This window comes from Cervus canadensis, chromosome 2 (assembly GCF_019320065.1).
Source record: "Cervus canadensis isolate Bull #8, Minnesota chromosome 2, ASM1932006v1, whole genome shotgun sequence".
Lineage (NCBI taxonomy): Eukaryota > Metazoa > Chordata > Mammalia > Artiodactyla > Cervidae > Cervus > Cervus canadensis.
The window spans coordinates 111,813,260-111,829,557 of NC_057387.1; the positions used below are offsets into that span (position 1 = coordinate 111,813,260).

Sequence of the window (16,298 nt, forward strand, 5' to 3'; positions counted from 1 at the left end):
ATCAACAAAAAGGAATTACTTATGCCATGCTACAACATGGGTTGAAACCTTGAAAACAGTATCCTAACTGAAAGAAGCTAGACACAAAAGGCCACATGCTTTATGATTCCATTTATATGAAATACCCAGACAAGGCAAATCTAGAGATAGAAAGAGATAGAAAGTAGCTAGTTGTTGCTAGGGCTGTGGGGAAGAGGAAATGAGTACAGTGTTTCTTGTTGGGGGTGATGAAAATGTGCTGGGATTAGATGAATACTATACACTTTAAAAGGGTTAATTTTATGGTATATGGATCTATCTCTTTTTAAACATTACGAAGAAATTAAGGTGTAATACTGGAAAATGTTCAAATTATCCACAGGAAGACAAGCAAAGAGTTGAGAACCAGATGAAACAAATAGAAAATAAATAATAAAATGGTAGATTTAAGATTTATTACCACTTAATAATTATATGTAAATAGTCTAATACACTAAAAGACAAAGATTTGCCGAGTGGATTACTCTGGTTTGGGGAGATGTTACCATTGTGGAAAACTGAGTAAAGGACTTCGCATCATTTTTACAACTGCATGTAAACCTATAAGGGTCCCAATAAAATTTTTAAGTAAACTATACACCCAGCACCCAAGAAGGTAAAATTTACAATGCCTAGTATACAACACAAAACTTCAAGGTATCCAAGAAGCAAGTAAATAACATCCATGGTCAGAGGGGAGGAAAAAATCAGTCTATAGAAACAGAGTCTTATCAAATATGATAGCATTAATAGATCAGAGAGTTAAAACAACTCAAGATGATCAAGAAAAGACTACTCATGTTAAGGAGAGATGTGGAAAATATAAGACACAAATTCAGTTTTCTGAAGAAAAACACGATGAAAAGTATACTGGAGGGGTTTAACAACAGGTTACATATTGCTGAAGAAAAGATTTATGAACTTGAAGACAGCAATAAAAAAATGAAAACTGGTGGGTGGCGGTACATCTAAGGAAAAAACACTCAGAACTTGGGTGAGCTGTGGGCAAACTTCATGCAGCCCAATAAACTTGTAATTGGAGTTCCCAAAGGAGCAGGGGAGAGGGAAAATTATTTGAAGATTTAATTACTAAAAGATTTCCAAGTTTATAAACACTCCAAGCCAACGGATACCAGGTCAACAACTTCAAAGCACAAGAACGTGAGGAAAACTACATCAAATCACATTCTACATTGTTTAAAATCAGTACCAGAGCGAAAATATTAAAAGCAGTCAAGAAATAAAGACACATAATGCATAAAGGAACGTAGAAAAGGGTGATTGCAGGTTTCCCATTGGAAAGAATGTGAGCAAGGAAACAGTGGAGAAAAAAAACTTTATTGATAGAAAAATCTCAAGTGAGAATTCTGTATCTGGGGAAGGTATCAAAGCTGAAGGCAAAATAAAGATGTTTCTCATACATACAAAAGCTGAAAGTCATGCCAGCAGATGAACACTGCAAGGAACTTTGAACAAAGTCCTCAGACATGATATCAAGTGGGAATATAGAACCACATAAGGGTTACACTAAGTTGACGCTTAGGCCAGATGTGGCTCCCAGTTGGACTGGCCAGTGCATTGTAGGGTGGTTAACGCATATATGGCCTTACGAGCTATTAACAGATCCCAGAAGCACCGACCACAGTGATGACAGCCAACGTTTTAGACATTGTTAAATGTCCCCTGGAGGGGAAAGAACCACTCCTGGTTGAGAATCACTTTTCATATTTTGCATCTGTGTTTTTGACCAATAATCTGAGAGAATTCCTCTGCTTAGGCATTTAATGCATTAATTCACTCTTTATGCCTGTTCTATTCAGCCTATTCATTGATTTTTTCAAAAACTGACTTTATTTTTCAGAGCAGTTTTAAAGGTTCCCAGAGAAATTGAGCAGAACAGAGTTCCCGTATCACCCTGTCCCCTACATGTCTAACCTCCTCTACTACTGACATCACACAGATGTAAGGCATTTGTTACAACTGCTGAACCTACACGGAAACATCACTGACATTCACAGTCCCTAGCTGACACTGGGGTCCACTCTTGGTGTCTGACATTATATGAGTTTCCACAAATGTGTGATAACATGCATCTATTGTTATACTATCATGTACAGTGGTTGTACTGCCCTAAACATTCTCTGTGCTCTGCCTGTTCATGCTCGCCTGACTCCCTATCCCTGACAACTCTATTGAGTGTTTCTCAAGCTTTCTTTTTTAAAATTTTAATTTCTGTGTGTGACGGTGGCAGGCCCTAACCTCGGTCCAAGGCTGGGGTTGCCTCACGCTGGCTCTCCCACTGCGGCACACGGGCTCAGCAGCTGCAGAGCTCGGCCCCAGTGGCTCCAGTTCACGTGGCATCCTAGTTTCCCCACCAGCGATCAGACTCACATCCCCCTGCATTGCAAGGCGGATTCTTAACCACCGCACCACCGAGGAAGTCCCCTCTATTGAGTTTTTAAATCTCAATTATTATAGTTTCCATCCAGTTGGTTTTTTTAACTGTTGCTTTTTCTTATGACTGCCTTTTTAAAGAAACAAGATGCTCCCTTGACTCCTTAAAGGGGACGACAGAGGATGAGATGGTTGGATGGCATCACCGACTCGATGGACATGAGTTTGAGAAAGTTCTGGGAGTTGGTGATGGACACAGAAGCCTGAGTGAGCTGCAGTCCATGGGGTCGCAAAGAGTTGGACACAACTGAGTGACTGAACTGACTCCTTGGAGACCTTTCCTCTCTGAGGACTTACTCTGCTCTATGACTTTTTCCCCTTAGGTATGAGCTCTGTTTGCTGCATTTACTATTTCACTGCCACAGAGATGGCATTTCCTCAAATATTTGATCTTTACTGGGCACTGATTTCATAATTATCCTCTGCCGGCATCTGCTGCGTGTGTGACCAGCCCACTCGGAATCATGTGGCTGCTACCGCTTTTAGGAAGAGTGGAGTCCAGGCCATGGTCCTGAGTGTGGGGCACTCTCACCTCTTGACTCCACCACTACCGTCGATGTATCCACCTGGAAACACAAACCCTCTAACTACTGCCTAACTGGTCCACGGAGGGCTGGATCAGTCCCCTTGTGGGTAGTCCCTGGCCCCTCCAGCTCCCATCCTGACAGCCTTCCATACAGATACAGAGAATGAAACCTGCTCCCGACCTGTCAACTTCCCCACCCACCTCTGCTCTTAACCTCCTACCTGCTCGCTGCCTCCAGGACTTTTTACCTCTTCATCTTCAGCCTTCTTGTTAGCTGCCTTCCTTCAGCCCCTTCATCCTGTGCCCCTTCTTACCTCCTTCCTCAGCCTTCTGAAGAGCTGGCTGCATCCTCCACCTCTTCCTGTCTCCTTGCTTCCTCAGTGCTGCACTCTCACCCTCCCCTGCTGCTCTCCTGAAATTCCTTTCACAAAATCAGGAGTATCTCCTGCCTGTTATATACAGTAGACACTTCAGACTTCCTCTCAACTACTACCTGTGCTCTTGACACTCTTCATTCTGTTTCCTCTTCTTTTCACTGGCCGTGAGCTTCTGTATATCTATTTGCTTCTTAAATTTTCATGTGTCTTTTGCTCCAGACTGCATTTGGCAAGACATGAGCTCGGTTTGCATGCAGGAATGAAAGGAAATAAAGAATCCAGAAAGGAAAGAGGCTTGCTGAGCTGCAAAAGACAACTTCTGGACCCTGCCAGGAGATAACATTGAACAAATCTACAGAAATCCAACTAAAATTCAATTTCTTGGCAAAGCACCCCTGCGTTCAATTCTGGCTCCATTCCTCCGCGTGTGAACGTGGGCAAGATGCTGGCCTTTCCTCTACCTGAACGTCCTCGCGTGTAAGGTGGAGCTGCCAGGTACCCACTGGATAAAGGTGATGCCAAGACGAAACTAGTGAACACACGAAAGGCGCTTGGAATACCGCCTGGCACACGCTCGGTGCTCAAACTCAGAAACTGTTAATTTGCCAAAAGGGCAAGAGACGGTGGGCGGCTCGTTAGCATTCAGGAATCTGCATCCTCGCCCTCACCGCTTTCGCAACCGACTCGCGTTACGGTTGACGGGATGCACGAACGCTAGACACTCCCATCCGACAGGTCGTGCTCCGCCGGCCTGGGCGCCTTCCCGTCCGGGTACCGGCGCTGCTCCTCCCCTCGCTCCCGCGTGCCCGGCGGCGCCCCCGCTGCCTAGGCCCTCCAGACGCCCTGCCCCGCGCCCCGGGCGGTGTCCCTCGGGTCTCGCCTGGTCCCTCAGACCCACCCTTGCGAGACGAGCCCGAAGTCACCCGCGCAGAGGGTCGGGTCACCGAGGAGGCGAAAGGTACGGCCTACCGGCCTCGGCTGACGGCGGCTCCACCTCCAGCCGAGCGGACGTAGGCGGACCGGCGACTGGAGCCCCGCCGGCCCGGGTCGGGCACCTCCTCCTTGCGCGGCGCCGCCGTGACCACGCCCCCACGGCGCGCTTGAAGCCCCGCCCCCAGCCTGTCTCTTCAGAGCGCGCGTCAGGGGGCCCTGTCTCCCCGCGGAGCGCCCCTCCTTGCGCGCCTCGCCCGCCCGCGCACCGCCGACGTGACCACGCCCCCGTGACGCGCTTGAAGCCCCGCCCCCAGCCCTTCTCCTCAGCGCGCGCGACCGGGGTACCCACCTCCCCGCGGGAGCGCCGCTGCAGCGCGAGGATTGGCCGAAGCTGCGCGGCTCAGCCAATCCGCACGGCCCCGGCGCCCGCGGCCCCGCCCCCTCCCGGCGGCGCTCCGAACCGTGACAGGCTCTGCCGGTTTGGGCCTCGCCTGAGGGGGCTGGCTGGCTGGAAGCGGGCCGCGGTGGGGTCAGGATGGAGGCGGCTGGGGCGCGGAGCAGGGACGCGCGGGGTCGAGCGGAGAAGAGCCCGCCCGAGAGGTGCGCTCCTTGAGGGGAAGGTGGGGAGAGCCGTCGGCGCGCTCCTCCAAGAAGCCCTCCAGGCGCCGCGTGGCGGTGGCGGCGGCGGCGGGTGGTCATTCCCCGAGGGGCGGTGGGCCGCCGGCCGCTCTCGGCGGAACGGGGCTTTCCCGGGGAGCGGGGCGCCAGCTGGCCTGTCACTCCCGTGCGGGAGGGTCCGTGCGGGATGCGACGATGACCGCCGGGAGGACGAGCGGCGCAACGGCGGGGCCTGGGAAGGGCTCCGGAGAGGTGACGCTCGGGCCGAAAACCGCAGGGACACTCAGGAGTCCGCAGCACGGGTTCTAGGAACGAGCCCGCGCGGTCCCGGGAGGGCCTGGGGCAACTGTCCACCGGCAGGATCCGGGGAAGACCTGGGGCGTATTGTCACTGCGATGGTGCTCCTGGAAGTTTGAGCAGATTTAATTTAATTATATTATAAGGGAAGTGATGTAATTTAATTACATTATAGGTTGGTGTTGTATATTTTACAGGACTCCTGGCTGCTTGGTAGGGAGTCAGGGTTTGCAGCAATCAGGAAAACCCGTTAGGAATTTTTTGCAATCATCTGGGAGGCAGAGGTGGTGTGGACCTCAGCGGGCGCAGGCGTGGCGGAGAAGCGAAAGTACCTGACAAAACCTGCCCGACTTGCTGATGCCTGCTCGAAGCGGGGGGGTGGGGGTGTTAAAAAAGAAGCTCCCAGGCTTGAGCAGCTGGCAGAGTGGGGAGCAAGACTGGGAGATACCTCAGTCCACCGATGCTGGGAACTTCTTGCCCTGGGGGTGGGGGGGCCGGCGGGAAATGCTTTGGGTGTGTTTGAGAGAGTCTTCATCCTGAATCCAGGAATTTGTTAAATACTTTCGCGGGGGAGTGGGTAATCCTCTCTACCGAATGTGAGAAATGGGTTTGTATCTTTAACATTTGGGTCTAGGCCTAAATCTGACTGCTCTTTCTTTCGGTTTCATTTGTCTGGGCCGGAGAAAAGGGAGCTAAGAAGGAAAACGTACTGACTGAAGGCAGAGATTCACGATGCCTTTTCATTTTTCAGTTACGAATCTAACAAACTTTACTTTTCCCATGCAATATTGATAACACTTTAAAGAAGCAGCACATCCTGGGGCAGAGTAATCTCCCATGCGTTCGTCTGAAATTCAAGCTATGAATTAACTCAGCCAAGCAGAAGATTGAAGAGCTGTGGTCACTAGTAGTTTGAGGAACTTCAAAACACTTACTGGAAGTGAGAGCAGAGTTAGGGACACAAGCAGATTTAATTCTCAGAAGCAGGGATTCCTAATCCTAGGGTGGTCAAGGAATGCTGGTCATATTTCCCAAGCCCCAAAGCCCTGTACTTGGGCATCTTAGAGGCAAGATGTTGCATTCAAACACTCCATGGATTTTTAAAAATGTGTTTAGCAGCCACCATTGGTAATTGTGTTTGAATTTACGTGTGAATTGGCTTGAACACTATTGTTGACTTAAAAATCAGGTAAAATAATGAATAGTATCTGACAGGATTGTCTGCTATATACATTCATGAACGTTTCTGAGATTTTTAAGAAATTTTTATTGGACTTGATTTTCAGTACTGTGTTAGTTTCAGTTGTACAGCAAAGTGAATCAGTTATATGTATACATGTGTCCATTCCTTTTTTTTAAGGTTCTTTTCCCATATAAGCCATTACAGAGTATTAAGTAGAGTTCCCTGTGCTTGAAAGTTTTTGATTCTGATAAATACACACACACACACACACACACACACACACACAGAGGTAAATTTCACCTAGGAATCTTTCAGGGGCTGCGCACTTTCTTATGACATTTGTCACCTTATATGTCAAGCCCCTACTGTGTGCCAGCCGTTGTCCTCAGTGTTGGCGACACACCTGGGAGGAATATGGGAGCTCGTGGAGCTGCTGTTCGGTTACATTCTTTCAAGGCAGAGAATTAACAAGGAGCAAGACTCATGTGTTAGATGATGGGGTGCTGCGGAGAAGCAGGGGGACATAGAGCCCTGGGGAGGAGGGCAGGGATGGCTGCAGTTTCATTTAGAAACTAGCCTCATGAGGTCAAGTTGGAGCAAAGACCTAAAAAGTAAGGCAGTGGTGGAGGGCATCGTCATTACAGGCAAAGAAAACAGAAAATGCAAAGAGAGAAGTCCCTGAGACTGCAGTGCAGGGGACACAGAGGGGCCGTGAGAGGAACCGTGGGAGCCTAGGTCACCCGAGCCTCACGGCCATCACAGACACCACCGGGAAATACAGGAAAACTGCCGGTGAAGTGGTGAAGTTCAAACACCAGGGGAAAAGCCCTCAGGAATGTGCGACTCCCTGGGCCTGCAAGGTTCCCCCCTTGCATTAGAAGGAAGCAGCATGGGATGGAAAGAAGCTCTGGAAGTCTAAGTGGACAGTCTCCCAGCAGTGATAAAGGAAACTAGCAAATACTCCTCCTCCTATAAGCTACTTCAGTCATGTCCGACTCTGCGACCCTACGAACTGTAGCCCACCAGGCTCCTCTGTCCATGGGATTCTCCAGACAAGAACACTAGATAATCAGAAATCATGTATACATTTTCCGAAAGTGATGCACATGTGGGCATTCCTAAGCACACAGTGTAATTGCAGAAAAGCCCCCAACCTTGACATTGTTTGCTCCTGCTGACAACATAGACTGAGTGCAGCTGTTTTTCCACATTTCATCTTCTTGTCCTGAAGAGGCACGTCTTTGTTTTCTCTCCAGCAGGAAAGTGTATATGGACTATAATGCAACCACCCCCCTGGAGCCAGAAGTGATTGAGGCCATGACAGAGGCCATGCGGGAAGCCTGGGGAAATCCCAGTAGCTCTTACCCAGCAGGTAATTCTAGAAGACATGCCCAGATCTGAGATGAGGGGGAGAGGCACTCTTGCAGGAACTCTACACCATATGGCATGACTCGGTTTTGAGTGGATTTTCTGTTAACCGCATGTCTTTAGCTGTAATTCTGGATAGTTTTTTTTTTTTTTTTTTCTGAAAAGACCAAATTTGAGCTTTGTTGATACCATAATCTTTCATCTTTAACATGCTCTCCTGTACCCCTTTCCCAGATGAAAAAGATGTATTAAGAGCTGCTTGTAGGGAACCTCCCTGGTGGTCCACTGGTTAAGACTCTGTGCTCCCAATGCAGGGGGGCGTGGGTTTGATCCCTGGTCAGGGAACTAAGACCCTGTTTACTGCAAGGCGCAATTGAAAAAAAAAAGTTGTTTGTAATAACAGTACTTATTAAGACCCTGTCACGTATCTGTCTCTGTCGATCCTTACAAAATTTGCAAACTAGATCTTTTACATAATCAGGATCACATAGAATCCTGGCCTCCTTTTTTAAAAATAAAAATTACTTTAAAGTTCTTTCAGTTTAGTTCAGTCGCTCAGTCACATCCGACTCTTTGCAACCCCATGGACTGCAGCACACCAGGCTTCCCTGTCCATAACCAACTCCTGGAGCTTACTCAAACTCATGTCCATCGAGTTGGTGATGCCATCCAACCATCTCATCCTCTGTCATCCCCTTCTCCTCATGCCTTCAATCTTTCCCAGCATCAGGGTCTTTTCCAATGAGTCCATTCTTCGCATAGATGGCCAAAGTATTGATAGCCAGCATCAGTCCTCGCAATGAATATTCAGGATTGACTGGTTGGATCTCCTTGCAGTCTGAGGGACTCTCAAGAGTCTTCTCCAACGCCATAGTTCAAAAGCATCAATTCTTTGGCACTCAGCTTTCTTTACAGTTCAACTCTCACATCCATACATGACTACTGGAAAAACCATAGCTTTTATTAGATGGTGGACCTTTGTTGGCAAAGTAATGTCTCTGCTTTTTAGAATGCTGTCTAGGTTGGTCATTACTTTTCTTCCAAGAAGCAAGCATCTGTTAATTTCATAGCTGCAGTCACCATCTGCTGTGATTTTGGAGCCCCCCAAAAATAAAATCTGACACTGTTTCCATTGTTTCCCCATCTATTTGCCATAAAGTGATGGGTCTGGATGCCATGATCTTAGTTTTCTGAATGTTGAGTTTTAAGCCAACATTTTTACTCTCTTTCACTTTCATCAAGAGGTTCTTTAGTTCTTCACTTTCTGCCATAAGGGTGGTATCATCTACATATCTGAGGTTATTGATATTTTTCCCGGCAATCTTGATTCCAGCATGTGCTTCATCCAGTCTGGCATTTCTCATGATGTACTCTGCATATACGTTAAATAAGCAGGGTGACAATTTACAGCATTAATGTATTCCTTTCCTGATTTGGAACCAGTTTGTTGTTCCATGCTGTTGCTTCTTGACCTGCATACAGATTTCTCAGGAGGCAGATCAGGTGGTCTGGAATTCTCATCTCTTTAAGAATTTTCCACAGTCTGTTGGAAACATGTTTCTCATTTATTGTTGATTCCATGTAGAGCTTTAAGTTAGAGGTTCTGCAAAATAATTTGCTTTAGATCAGTAGTTACTTGGCTGAGTCACGTTTTATTTTGCAGATGGTGAGCTGAAGCTGTGCCTTCTTATTTAGTTTTATCAGGGATGCATGCTGTGTGCGTGCTAAGTTGCTCAGGAGTTTCCGACTCTTTGTGACCACATGGACTACAGCCTGCCACGCTCCTCAGTTCATGGGATAGGGCTTAACAATTGTTGTTGTTGTTCAGTTGCTGAGTCATGTCCAACTCTTTGCGACCCCATGGACTGATGGACTACACACTATGCAGCCTGTGGAATTCTCCAGGCGAGAATACTGGACTGGGTTGCCATTCCCTTCTCCAGGGGATCTTCCCAACCCAGGGATGGAACCCAGGTCTCCTGCATTGCAGGTGGATTCTTCACCAGCTGAGCCACAAGGGAAGCCCAAGAATACTGGAGTGTATAGCCTATCCCTTCTCCAGCGGATCTTCCCGACCCAGGAATTGAACCAGGATCTCCTGCATTGCAGGCCGATTCTTTACCAGCTGAGCTATCAGGGAAGCCACTGTCTCCCGGAGTTTGTTCAAACCCATGTTCATTGAGTCGGTGATTCTATCTAACCAGCTCATCCTCTGCTGTCCCCTTCTCCTTTTGCCTTCAGTCTTTCCCAGCATCAGGGTTTTTTCCATTGAGTCGGCTCTTTGCATCAGGTGGCCACAGTATTGGAGCTTTAGCTTCAGCATCAGTCCCTCCAGTGAATATTCAGGGTTGGTTTCCTTTAGAATTGACTTAGCAGTGTTGTTTTAGTCACTAAGTCATGTCCGACTCTTTGCAACCCCATGGACTGTAGCCGGCCAGGCTCCTCAGTCCATGAAATTTTTCAGGCAAGAGTACTGGAGTGGGTTGCTGTTTCCTGTTGCAGATCTTCCTGACCAAGCGATGGAACCTGGGTCTCCTGCATTGGCAGACAGGTTCTTTACTGCTGAGCCACCAGGGAAGCCTCTGACTTAGCAATACTTGTGTACAGATTTACAGGCTTCTGTGGGTTTTCATGTCCATTTGCTTAGTAAACTTGGTAACTAAAAGCCTTTTCAAAATTAGATCGTAGTCATTCATTAACTTCATTGTTGGTTTATTTTGTACATGTATTCTGGTTAATCTTTTGGACTTTGCCTTGTAGCTAATCTTCCTCTAGAGAAACTGAACTTTCTGGCGCATAAAACTGGAGAATGTGGAAAACAATTGAGTGCTAATAAAAAGCATTTGTCATGAAGAAGTTTAGGAATAACCCTCAGGAAGAGGCTCTCGTCCTGCCCTGTGAGCGGTGGGCATTTTCTGTGTTTGTATAAACATGGAATCTTACCAGTTTTTCATCTGGCTTCTTTTGGTCAGCATAGTTACCTTGAGACTGACCTGTGTGATTGTCAGCAGCTGATCTGTCTGCCCTGCCAGGTGGTGGTCTATTATGCTGTGCTCATGTTCTCATCTGCTGATGGGTGTGTGAGCCGTTCCCGGTTCTTGGCGGTTGTAAATGACACTGCTGTGAATGTCGATGTACGAGTCATGGTCATCGCCTCTTTTTTCTTGGGTAAACAATGTTTATACCATAAACACCTAGGAGTGGAATGGTGGGATCGGATGGGAAGTGGAGGTTAGACTTCTTAAGAAACCGCTGCCCTCTCTCCAAAACGCTTGTACCATTTTGTGTTCCCACTGGCGTGATGAGAGTTGCATTTCCTCCACAACCTCCTGACCACTTGGACTGGCCAGTCTTTTCATTTTAGCTGTTCTAATAGGCACATGACGGTAGAGAGGTAGCCCCACGAATCCTTACATAGAAGGGTCTCCAAGACTTTGTCGATAAGTGGAAGGGGGAGTTTTTGCAAACCAGTATGTAAATTATGAAACCCAGCTCTGAAAAGGGAAAAGAAAAGAAATGCTTAGACGAAGGTCTGTCAGTGGGTCGAAAAAGGCTGCGGGCTGCTGTACACCACATGGGCCACAGGATTGCTGTGGGGAGGGGAGGGGGGATAGGCAAAGGACCAGCCCAGCAGCTCCTCTGAGGGGCTTCTCAACAGAATCCTGGGGCAGGATGGGGAGGGAATGGGTGGACGAGCCTAGAGGCATGCCCGAGGGCTCACGGTGTCCGTGGTGCTCCTGCCCATGTTGACTGATGCTGATCACAGTCTTTCAAGTATCCCTAATTGAACTGACTGGGTCTCCTAAACACTGCAGACTTTCCTAACTTGTAATGAAAACTTAACGCAGTAGTCTTAGGGAGTGTGTGGATGACTTCGTATATGTATTTTAACTGCATCTTTTTACATTTTTATCTTTATGTGTGTTTTCTATTTACATATTTATTATAGCGGTACCTGCTCAAAAAAGTATTTTTATAAATAAGACTGAATGGTCAAAAGGTCTGGAGGCTACTGGTCTGTAGTCGAAGTATGAATGGTCATGGACATCTCCAGAATTCCTGCCCTGAGCCCTTCTTTCTCCACCACGTGAAGCTCAGTTCCTGTTTCCTGCTCTCCCATGAAACTAGGGGTAGCTGGGCTCCGAGCCCAGGTTTGGAAGCAAATGGGTCCCTGGGGCAGTGACCTCTCTAGTGACTGAGGGGACCTACACTGTGACATATGCTGCTGGACTTTGTGTTGAGCAGTCATGGGTTCTATTTCTGCTTATTTTTGTTGTTTTGCAGCATGCTCTATTACTCCACCCTTTCCTTCTCCCATCTTCCCAAATGGGAAGCGGGGCAGATGGCCACAGATCCTCTCGCGTAGCGCCGGGTAAGAAGAAAGCCACTCTCAGAATTTTAGGGCTCCGGCCTCCTCCCCTGGCTGTCTCTAGCTCCTCCCAAGTTCCTTGAGTCTCAGTAGTTTCCCCTGATTAGCTGTCCCTTCACCACATGATATCTAGGCTGTCACTTACGTTAGTGAACACGTGTTGTCCTAGAACTGCCCACTAGGCCATCCTGCTCCCTCATGTCTGGTCGCTCCTTTAAATGTGTGTTGATTGGATTTGGTGCAGCCAAGTTACTGAATTTCCACTTTGGTTCCTCCAGGAAGGAAGGCTAAGGAGATTATCAACACAGCCCGGGAGAACCTCGCCAAGATGATAGGTGGGCAGCCTCAGGACGTGATCTTCACTTCGGGGGGCACCGAGGTAAACAGTTCAAAGTTTTGTGTTCTTTTAGCTGTCAGTTATTTTTTAAAAAGTATGAGGTGGTGCCCTCTTGATATTATTGTCTTTTAAAGAGTAATGCTTTGTCCTGGTATTTTGCAAATTAGCCTGATATTATTAGGCAGTATTTATCCTGTAAGTGAATTCCAGGGGGCTGATAGGATATTTGTTACCTAACGTATGAATTAACTTGCTTTGCATTGCTGTCTCAATAAAGAGAGTGTCTCCTTCATTTTGCCCTGGAATCATTCCTTTATATCCCTAAGTTTACCTTATTAAGAGGTTTGCAGTCAGAATGGCCATCATCAAAACATCTATAAACAACAAATGCTGGGGAGGGTATGGAGAAAAGGGAGCCCTCCTACATGGTTGGTGGAAATGTAAATTGATGCAGCCACTATGGAGAACAGTATGTGTGTGCTTAGTCACTCGGTCATGTCCAACTCTTTGGGACCCCATGGACTGTAGCCCGCCAGGCTCTTCTGTCCATAGAATTCTTCAGGCAAGAATACTGGAGTGGGTAACCATTCCCTTCTCCAGAAGATCTTCCTAACCCAGGGATTAAACCCAGGTCTCTCACATTGCAGGTGGATTCTTTACCATCTGAGCTACCAGGGAAGCCCTATGGAGGTGCCTTAAAAATTAAAAATAGAGTTCCCATATGATTCAGCAATCCCACTCCTGGGCATATACCCAGAAAAGATGAAAACCCTAATTCAAAAAGATACGTGCACCCTAGTGTTCATAGCAGCACTATTTACAATAGCCAAGACATGGAAGCAACCTAAATGTCCATCAACAGATGAGTGAATAAAGAAGATATGTCTATGGCTGATTCATATCAATGTATGACAAAACCCACTGAAAAAATAAATAAATAAATAAAGGGGGAAAAAAACAAAAAATAAAAAATAAATAATTAATTAATTAAAAAAGAAGATATGGTACATATATATGATACATGCTGAGGGAAGTAACTCAGAGAAAGACAAGTATTATATGACATCTCTTGTACGGGGAATCTTTTTAAAAAAATGATACAAGTGAACTGATTTATAAAAGAGAAGTAGACTCTCAGAAAAGAAGCCATGGTTACCAAGGGGAAGCGGGGCAAGGAGAGAGAAATTAGGAATTTGGGGTTAACATATACACACCACTACATATAAAACATAAACAACCAAGACCTGGGCACAGCACAGGCAGCTATAGGCAGTGTCCAGTAATAACTTGTATGGAAAAGAATCTGCGAAAGAATGTGTGTGTAACAGAATCACTGCTGCACACCTGAAACTGACACAACATTGTAAATCAACCGTGCTCCGATTAAAAAAGAAAAACGGGTGTGAGGTTTGACCCATTTGAAAGGTATTCCTTTTTAAATTGATAGAAGATTCTCAATGACGGTTTGATGGCATCAAGGCCTCTACTCAGTCAGTCTTACCATCTCATTTCCGGAAAGGAAGGTCCCTCACAGGTGATGTTACTGTCCATATTTAAAAAAAAAGAATCTGTAGCTAGATTATTAGTAAGTAAATTTAGCAAAGTTATTAGATTAAAAAAAATCAAGTGTATTTTTATGTACCATCAACAGCGCATATTTATCAGAGTACCAAAAAATATCAAATACTTAGGAAATAAATCTAGTAAAAAAGATTTTGTAAACCACTCCCCACCCCAATACATATACACATTGGGAAAGGAATAGAATTTATTACCGAGAGCCTTCAAAGAAGTTCTGAATAACGGAGCATATATCATGTTCACAGAGGGGAAGACTCAATATAACTGTGTCAGCTCTTTAAGTCTATGGATTCAGTGCAACGTCGGTCAGAATTCTGACTCCTTTTTTCATGGCGCCTCACCACATGGAAATATAAAATGCCAAGAATAGCCAAGACTTCTTTAGAATGCAGTGAATTGCTCTATGAATTAAGACAGACGGTCTTAGGGCAATGAGAGACACTGGGCCAGAAACAGGTCCATACCTGAATGGGCCCCTGTCACATGACGAGCCCTGGCCCTTGTGACGCTGAAGAGTGATAGATTTCCTAAATAAAATACAGAAACCTTTAACTATAAAAGATTGATAAATTCTCCCATCACCACAAAACAAACTGTAGCTCATCAGTGAACCCTGAAGGAAATCAGAAGACCAGCCAGGCATTGGGAGATGTTTGCAGCAAGTAACTGACAAAAGACTCGCATCCAGAATACACCTGCAGACAACCCAGTAGAAAACGGGCAAGAGACGTTAAACCCTGCACCGAGGAGACGCCCCTGTGGTTTCTACATGGGAAAAGGTTCTCAGCCTCATAATTGGTCAGGATCAAAGGTAAACAGCAACATGGGTGCCTCTGCCTACCTGTCAGGATGGAAGAAGCAAGAGGGCCAATGGCAGGAGGTATCGAGCACAGGGCAGATGGGGGTGCAAGCTGGAAACCACGCTGGAAGGTGGGCGAGCGCCGCCTGGCAAAGCTGAGGCCATGTGCCCTGTCAGCCAGCTGCTCCGCTCGGGGACATGCCCGAGAAGAACAGGGCGTTTGGACACCAAGGGCAGGTGGGACCGCTCATGGAGCCTTCCTGACAGCTGGAGACCAGGGATCACCCACACATCCCTCCAAACAGCACTGACGCGTGCTCAGGTCTCTGGGGGCAGTCCCAGGTGGAGGGTACCAGCCGGTGCCCTGCAGCAGCTGGAGGACTCCCAGGCGCGGCTCGGAGGGTGCCAGCCTGAGACTAGCTGACCCCGGCCGGAGGGGCCGGGTTAGGGGCGCGGGGCGCTGACAGGCCCCTGGGCAGTGACCACCCCCACACACCGGGTCCAGACTCCTGATGGCCCGCATGGAGCCGTCTTGATCTCGTCTGGGGCCAGGTGCCAAGCAGCCTGTTGGCCTGAGGGCACGTAGTGCATTTTCAGTTGTGACCAGCTGGTTCCCACAGAGGCTGCCGCCTTCCCAGCGCCTCCAGGGCGCGCAGCACAGAGTCCTGCACCCCTCAGTACCTGCAGGTGGAGCCAGTGTGGGAGGGCCGGCACCTTCGTCTGTTCTCGGTGGGTCGGATCAGCTCTGACCTGAGGTGTGCAGCCCCCAGGGGCCCCCCTTTCTGGACCAGGAATCACTGTGTGGGCAGCAGTGTTCTCAGAAGGGGGTGGGGCTCTATAAAGAACCACCCGCCACTCAGAGAAGCGCATCCAAGCTGTCCATCCTGACCCTCTCCTCCCCATCACCCAGGTTGATGCGTCTCGAGTCTTGGGGTCCCTGCATCGGCTGCCTTGTTCTCCCCCAGGGCCCCCTATTTACACGCTCAGAGCCTTTGCAGTCCCCGCCGGGTGACAGTGTGAGGGCTCCTCGCCACCGAGCAAGCACAGCCCCCGCCTTCCCGCAGGTGGTGCCTTCGGATACCTGAATAGGTTGGATGTTCAGTTGAGAAAAAGATCAGTTCAGTTCAATTCCATTCATATGAAGGTCCCAAAGAGGCAAAATAAGCAAAATTGGTTAGGAATGCTTACACAGGAAGGAAACATGTAAAGACAAGCAGGAAAATGATTACTATACAAATCAGGGTGGCAGTTAGCTGGGGTGGGGGAGGTGGTGATTGAGAGCAAGTGGGGGGGTCCCTGAGTGGGGGCTGTGTTTTTTTGTCTTGATCCAGGTTACTGTTACTCAGATGTTCACTGTCATACTTTCTCATTAAACTTACGTTTCTGTGCTCTTCTGTATGTATGCTAAATTTAACAAGAGTGAAGTGAAAGTCGCTCA

General features: G+C 47.6%; 1 protein-coding gene across 2 annotated transcripts in view; it reads left to right on the forward strand.

Annotated features, from left to right (window-relative positions):
• Positions 1-4,750: 4,750 nt before the first annotated feature.
• The window catches only part of SCLY (selenocysteine lyase), a 31,436-nt gene continuing 19,888 nt past the window's right edge, over positions 4,751-16,298 (forward strand). Inside the window, exons 1-3 of one of the 2 annotated variants that reach the window (XM_043462140.1) lie at positions 4,751-4,908; positions 7,663-7,778; positions 12,422-12,522. In XM_043462140.1, coding sequence (XP_043318075.1) covers positions 4,844-4,908; positions 7,663-7,778; positions 12,422-12,522 — 282 coding nt within the window. In that variant the 5' untranslated portion in view covers positions 4,751-4,843. The remainder of the gene's footprint in view (positions 4,909-7,662; positions 7,779-12,421; positions 12,523-16,298) is intronic. The other variant, XM_043462141.1, reaches the window with a different exon arrangement.